General features: G+C 46.9%; 1 protein-coding gene across 1 annotated transcript in view; it reads left to right on the top strand.

Moving 5' to 3' along the window:
- The first annotated feature begins 7,047 nt into the window (after positions 1-7,047).
- LOC121280079 (dynein light chain roadblock-type 2) overlaps positions 7,048-7,548 on the top strand; it is a 38,851-nt gene continuing 38,350 nt past the window's right edge. Inside the window, exon 1 of the mRNA XM_041191706.1 lies at positions 7,048-7,112. Within this exon, the coding sequence (XP_041047640.1) occupies positions 7,048-7,112 (65 nt within the window). The remainder of the gene's footprint in view (positions 7,113-7,548) is intronic.

Raw genomic sequence — 7,548 nt, 5'->3', positions numbered from 1 at the left:
AGGGGTAAAAAGGTATTTTAAAATTACTGCGGAGAGCTTAGGATAGCTATAGCTGGAGCTGCTGTTTGAGCCGTTGAGATAGCAACTGGAGCTGTTTGGGCTGTTGAGTTGGGAACTGTTAACTCTGGGCTGGGAGATGTGGTTTGAATCAACCAGCCAGTCAAACCAGAAAAGTCTTGTGCAACAAAAAATGGTTTTATTCTGAAGTTTGGTTTTCCACAGCAGAGTGGAAGCGAGTTACAGGTCATGTGGTGTGCCTTTATTGAAGCCACAGCAATATGCCTTAGGTAATATTACTGGATTTTATAACAAAACATCTATAAGCGGGTGTTGCCTGGAAGGTGTTTACATGGGGGTCTGACGAAGTGGAGAGTTTTTTTGGGGGGAATGTTTTGTAAGACTAACCTTAATTGTGTAACTGTAATCTTGTGAGCTTAAGTTTTCTTTTATTCTTGTTAATAAAACTTTTACACTTTTTTTAATCCCAAAAGCATTACTGAATCTCTTACTGCTGATATTGGTACATCTTCTTCTCATTTTCAGAATACAAAAAAAAGGGTATGGTCCATAAGGCCTCTGGGATTTGGCTTCCGCAGCAATTAACATTGGCTGTGGTCATAACACCTGAATAGCACAAGGTTATCTGAGATCTTCTTGCCTAATACAGTGCAGATCTGGTCTGGGTGGATCACCAACTCCAGAAAAGATTTGGCCCGATTGGCGATGACTTTGGACAGAATTTTATAGTCCACATTCAACAGTGAAATGGGTTGCCAAGTTCTAAATTCTGCCCTGTCCTCCTTCGGCTTGTAGAGGAGGGTGATGATGCCTTTCCTCAGGGATTCTGACATGCTGCTGGCCAGAAGCATACTCTCATACACTTCCAGCGGGTCTGGGCCAATGGAGTCCCATAGAGCTGAATATGCCATTGCTTTCGGGAGTTTTACTCTTCTCAAAGGGCCTTAATCAGCACATCCAGAGTTAGTGGTTTGTCTGGACTCTCCCACGTATTGTCATCTAAGACCTCTGTGATAGAGGACAGGAAGGACTGCGGACTTCAGGTCATGCAATCCGGCATAAAAGGATTTGCTGATTCTCAAAATGTCGGACTCTGCTGAGCCGTCTTATTCCTTCAGGCTGCTGATCACAGTTCTCTTTGTACCTTTTGGAAGAAGAAATGTGAACACATCTCATCCTGCTCCATGGAGTGGACTCTGGACCAGGAGATGATCTTGGAGACCTCTGAGGCAAACAGCGAGGCTTGCTGGCTCTTTATCTCTTGGAGATCCTCCTCATCGACTGCAGCTGGAGCAGATTCTGCAAGCTTTTCTGGAGTCAGGACATTTCCCTCTGATCCTTTCTAGCCTTCTGAACACTTTTGAGGAAGAAAAACCTCTTGATGTTATCCTTGATTGCTTCCCACCGGTGTGTCAGGGACTCAAAGAGGGGTTTCATTGTTCTTCAATCTTGGTAATCCCTTCTGATTTCCTCAATGGTCTTCTGGGGGCAATAGTTTCATGTTCAGCTCCCATGTCCTCTCGCCAACCCTCTGGTCTTTCTGTAAGTGACAGTCAGCCAGCAGGAGGTAGTGGTCACTCAATGTCATTCCTCTAGCCTTGTCCTGGACATTCAGTGACTGACCCAGTACCTAGTCCTGGGTGATTTCCCATATAGTCAACACAGGCCATCGCTCATCCATTTTGGCCCTTACCTTCGAGTCATCAACAGTGCAAGGAAGATGCGATGGAACTTCTGTAAGGCTGATTGGCAAAAATGCAGCTAGACCTTAAACTACATCATTGTAACTAAACCTATCCACAATATACCTGTGGGAGATATACATAAGCGCTTTCACGGTGCCATTCACAAAGCTGCTTGCAAAACCATCCCTCGCAGCTACCAACCCACCTATGTCCCATACCTTGATACAGAGAATACAGCGCTCCTAAAAGAATATGGATCATCTGGTGACCCTGACATAGCAGACCACCTCATCGAGTCTCTCAATGCTGCACATGCCAGATGGGAGGAAACGACAGCAGGGCTCAATTTCACTCATTCCAGTTGGAGGTGCTGTAGCCTGATTCACCATCTTGGAGCAGCCCAAAACTCACCTGTATTAAATCACGCATCAATCACCCCAAACCAAGTTGCTCGCCGTCTTCGTCTCCGGGCTCACTTCTTTGGGCAGGAGTCCTCTCCCAGTTCAACAGATCCTTTTACCCATCTCCAATATTCTCCCTCCACCTGGACCCCTCCCTCTGGATTCTTACCTTCTTTTGATCTTTTCATTGAGAACTGTCGGCGCGACATTAGTCGTCTCAATTTCTCTGCTCCTCTCACCCATTCTAACCTGTCTCTCTCTGAACTTACTGCACTCCATTCTCTCAGGTTCAACCCTGATGTTGTCATCAAACCCGCTGACAAGGGTGGTGCTGTTGTTGTCTGGCGCACTGACCTCTACCTCGCGGAGGCTGAGCGTCAACTCGCACACACTTCCTCCTACCTCTCCCTGGACCATGACCCCACCACTGAACATCAAGCCATTGTTTCCAGGACTGTCACTGACCTCATCTCCTCTGGGGATCTCCCTCCCACAGCTTCCAACCTGATAGTCGCCCAACCTCGGACGGCCCGCTTCTATCTCCTACCCAAAATCCACAAACAGAACTGCCCCGGTAGACCGATCGTCTCAGCTTGCTCCTGCCCCACAGAACTCATTTCTCATTATCTTGACTCCCTTCTCTCTCCCCTTGTCCAGTCCCTTCCAACCTACATCCGTGATTCCTCTGACACCTTACGTCACATCAACAATTTCCAGTTCCCTGGCCCCAACCGCTTCCTCTTCACCATGGACGTCCAATCCCTCTACACCTCCATCCCCCACCAGGATGGTCTAAGGGCCCTTAGCTTCTTCCTCGAACAGAGGCCCGAACAATCCCCATCCACCACTACTGTCCTCTGTCTGGCTGAACTTGTTCTCACGCTGAACAATTTCTCCTTCAACTCCTCTCACTTCCTCCAAATAAAAGGTGTGGCTATGGGTACCCGCATGGGCCCCAGCTATGCCTGTCTCTTTATGGGGTATGTGGAACATTCCTTGTTCCAGTCCTACTCTGGCCCCCTTCCACAACTTTTTCTCCGGTACATCGATGATTACTTCGGTGCCGCTCTCGTCGGGACTTGGAAAATATATTAATTTTGCTTCCAATCTCCACCCCTCCATCATTTTCACGTGGTCCATCTCTGACACTTCCCTTCCCTTCCTTGACCTCTCTGTCTCAATCTCTGGTGATAGACTGTCCACCAATATCCATTAGAAACCCACCAACTCCCACAGCTATCTCGACTACAGCTCCTCACACCCCGCTTCCTGTAAGGACTCCATCCCATTCTCTCAATTCCTTCGCCTCCGTCGCATCTGTTCCGATGATGCTACCTTCAAAAACAGTTCCTCTGACATGTCCTCCTTCTTCCTTAACCGAGGTTTTCCACCCACGGTCGTTGACAGGGCCCTCAACCGTGTCCAGCCCATCTCCCGCGCATCCGCCCTCACGCCTTCTCTTCCCTCCCAGAAACATGATAGGGTCCCCCTTGTCCTCACTTATCACGCCACCAGCCTCCGCATTCAAAGGATCATCCTCCGCCATTTCCGCCAACTCCAGCATGATGCCATCACCAAACACATCTTCCCTTCACCCCCCCTACCGGCATTCCGTAGGGATTTCTCCCTCCGGGACACCCTGGTCCACTCCTCCATCACCCCCTACTCCTCAACCCCCTCCTATGGCACCACCCCATGCCCACGCAAAAGATGCAACACCTGCCCCTTCACTTCCTCTCTCCTAACCGTCCAAGGACCCAAACAATCCTTTCAAGTGAAGCAGCATTTCACTTGCATTTCCCCCAACTTAGTCTACTGCATTCGTTGCTCCCAATGTGGTCTCCTCTACATTGGAGAGACCAAACGTAAATTGGGCGACCGCTTTGCAGAACACCTGCGGTCTGTCCGCAAGAATGAACCAAACCTCCCTGTCGCTTGCCATTTTAACACTCCACCCTGCTCTCTTGCCCACATGTCTGTCCTTGGCTTGCTGCATTGTTCCAGTGAAGCCCAATGCAAACTGGAGGAACAACACCTCATCTTCCGACTAGGCACTTTACAGCCTTCCGAACTGAATATTGAATTCAACAACTTTAGGTCGTGAGCTCCCTCCCCCATCTCCACCCCCTTTCTGTTTCCCCCTTCCTTTTTTTTTCCAATAAATTATAAAGATTTTCCTTTTCCCACCTATTTCCATTATTTTTTTTAAAAAAAAATTTTTTTTAAATCTTTTATGCTCTCCCCACCCCCACTAGAGCTGTACCTTGAGTGCCCTACCATCCATTCTTAATTAGCACATTCGTTTAGATAATATCACCAACTTTAACTTTAACACCTATGTGTTCTTTTGTACTATTGTTGTTGACATCTTTTGATGATCTGCTTCTATCACTGCTTGTTTGTCCCTACAACCACACCCCCATTCCACTTCTCTCTCTCTGTCTCTCTCCGCCACCCCCCCCCCCCCCCCCCCCCCCCCCCCACACACACACACACCTTAAACCAGCTTATATTTCAACTCTTTCTTGGACTCGAACTCAAGTTCTGTCGAAGGGTCATGAGGACTCGAAACGTCAACTCTTTTCTTCTCCGCTGATGCTGCCAGACCTGCTGAGTTTTTCCAGGTAATTCTGTTTTTGTTTTTGTTTTGGATTTCCAGCATCCGCAGTTTTTTTGTTTTTATATTTTTTTGCTCACCATCTGCTCAATGTAGCTAGGGCACCATTGGGTAAGAAAACAAAATGCACCTTCAGTTATGAACTGAATAAACAATGCCAGCAATATACAGAACATGGCTGTCCTAATCCCTTCAAGATCACAGAACTGGGGGCAGCATTAAGGGACCTGAAATGTGGCAAAGAAGCAGGATATGACAGCATTGCACTAGAATTCCTGAAACAATTCCACCCTTGCGCTCATACCTGGCTGACTTAGTTCTACACAAGAATCACCAGCTTAAACTCACTCCCGCAAGTGTGGCATACCAAAATCCAGAAAAGATCCACCAGCTATTGACCAATTTGACTACTTTCAATGTGTTTTAGGATCTTTGTGCGTCTTATCCTGCAATGCATATCTCCAGAAGTAGAGACCATCCTTAATGTCGACCAAGCTGGTTTCCATAAGGGGCGCAACACATGTGATCAAGTTCTGGCACTCACCACCTACATCGAAAATGGCTTCCAAATGAACTTGAAGACAGGCATGATGCTACTGGACCTCACAGCTGCCTACAATACAGTATGGCATGCTGGTCTGCTCCTAAAGCTGTCCATGCTGCTTCCAACCTAAGTCAGGAAAGTTGTTGAAACACTCCTTCGCAACAGACGCTTTGGAGTCCACCTTGGACAAGGGAGAAGTGCATGGAGAAGACAAGCCAACAGGCTACTACAGGGCCCAGTGCAAGCCCCAATCCTGTTCAACATATGTAAAAATGACCTGCCAATAACCATATCCCACAAGTTCATCGATGCTAATGGCATCTGTTGTGCCACCCAAGCCCCGTCCTTCTGCACCCTGGCCCAGATGATTAACAAAGACGTTACAAAGTTGACAGATTAATGCAGCACATGGCAATTTACACTGAATTCCTCTCAGACTATATCCAGTGTACTCCACTTCCATACTGCCAGTGCCAAAAAAGAATTACATGTTTACACAGATGGCCAGAGACTAAAGAATGACCCCAACCCAACATACTTGGGAGTCACTCTAGATTGGTCCCTGTCCTTTCGGGAACACTTGAAGAAAACAGCAGCAAAGGTAAAAACCAGAAACAACTTATTAACCAAACTTGCTGGGTCTACATCTGGTACAGATGCCACGATACTCCGGACCTCAGCAATTGCCTTATCATACTCCACAGCAGAGTACAGTACACTTATCTGGCACAAGTCATCACACACATATCTTGCTGACACGCAATTGAATGCAACAATGCACATCATGACTGGAACTTTCCGCTCAACACCCCTGCCCTGGCTTCATGTTCAAGCTTGTTGAAAGCATCCGTGATGCACCTCATTTACCATTCCACAATGATATGTTAAATTCACCTACTGCCTGCCTTCCATCTCAGTGCCTCATATGGAGTAATGTCCCTGAGCAAGGTCTACCAGCAGACATCCTTTGGAACAAAGAATGAAAAATAAGTTGCTTGTGACAAACCCCACCTGTCAAATAGCAGACTTTGATCCAGCACAGCAGGAGAGGTCCTTGCTAAACAGGATCAGGACAAGTTAGGGTCCTGTGCAGCCAACCTTCACTGCTGGGGCCTCAGTACTTGTGGAGAGATGCAAACATTACCGCACATTACCAAGGAGTGTCCCCTCAACAGACTAAGTAGTAGATTAATTTTTTTTATTTTTTAAAAATAAACTTTATTCATAAAATATCTGGAAGAACATTACAAAACATTTCAAAATCGCCATTACAAAAAGTACAATCAGATTCAACTTTTACACATGGACCATGAGGTGCATCAATACAATCAATGAATATTACAATCATTTCAATATGGTCAATGCAGACAATCAGACAATGGTACTGGAGTTATCAACATACACCATGTTGCACTCGAAGGTGCTTCAATACAATTATAATACAATTAGTATCCAATGCATACATTCATTGTGAGTTGTACAGCCCGAGGGGCTCTCAACAGTTCACAGCCCCTCGGTGCACAATGGCAGAAAGGTCTTAAGACAGTGACCTTTCCCCATTGCGCCTTTGTGGCAGCTGTCCCAAGCTTTAGTGCGTTCCTCAGCCAGTCTGCAACACTCAGTCAGGGACAACTCTTTGCGCTGGAAGACCAACAAGCTTCAGGCAGACCAAAGAGCGTCTTTCACCGAGTTGATGATTCTCCAGCTGCAGTTGATGTTTGTCTCGGTGTGCGTCCATGGGAACAGCCCATAGAGCAGAATCCTGTCACAGAACTGCTCGGGATGAACCTTAACAGAAACCACTGTATCTGTCTCCAGACCTTTGCAAAGGCACAATCCACAAGGAGGTAAGTAGTAGACTAATTATTATTTTTTTTTTGCAAAAATATACTTTATTCATAAATCTTCAAAAACATTTCGAACCATTTCAAATCACCATTACAAAAATACAAACAGGTTCAACTTTTACAACATGAATCACAAGTGTATCAGAACAAACAATGAATATTGGAGATGTTCTGCTTGGGTGGCATCTGGGGGTCCGTGCAGAGAGCGGGGTTTGAAATGTCCTCTGTTGGAGAAGCTTCTCCAATCCTCTCCCCCTCTGGGTCGTTGCTGCTCCCGGCTTCCCGGAGCTGGGGTGCGCTGAGCGCCTCACTGTTCCCAGATTCCTGGGGTTGTGGTGCACTGGCCTCTTTGGGTTGTGGGCCAAGTTGGGGTGCGCTGGTCTCCTCATTGTCTCCAATGTTCTGGAGCTTGGGTGTCTCATCCTCCAACTCCCTA

Source organism: Carcharodon carcharias, chromosome 7 (genome assembly GCF_017639515.1).
Source record: "Carcharodon carcharias isolate sCarCar2 chromosome 7, sCarCar2.pri, whole genome shotgun sequence".
In the NCBI taxonomy this organism is placed as follows: Eukaryota; Metazoa; Chordata; class Chondrichthyes; order Lamniformes; family Lamnidae; genus Carcharodon; species Carcharodon carcharias.
This window is presented reverse-complemented; position numbering and strand designations above follow the sequence as displayed.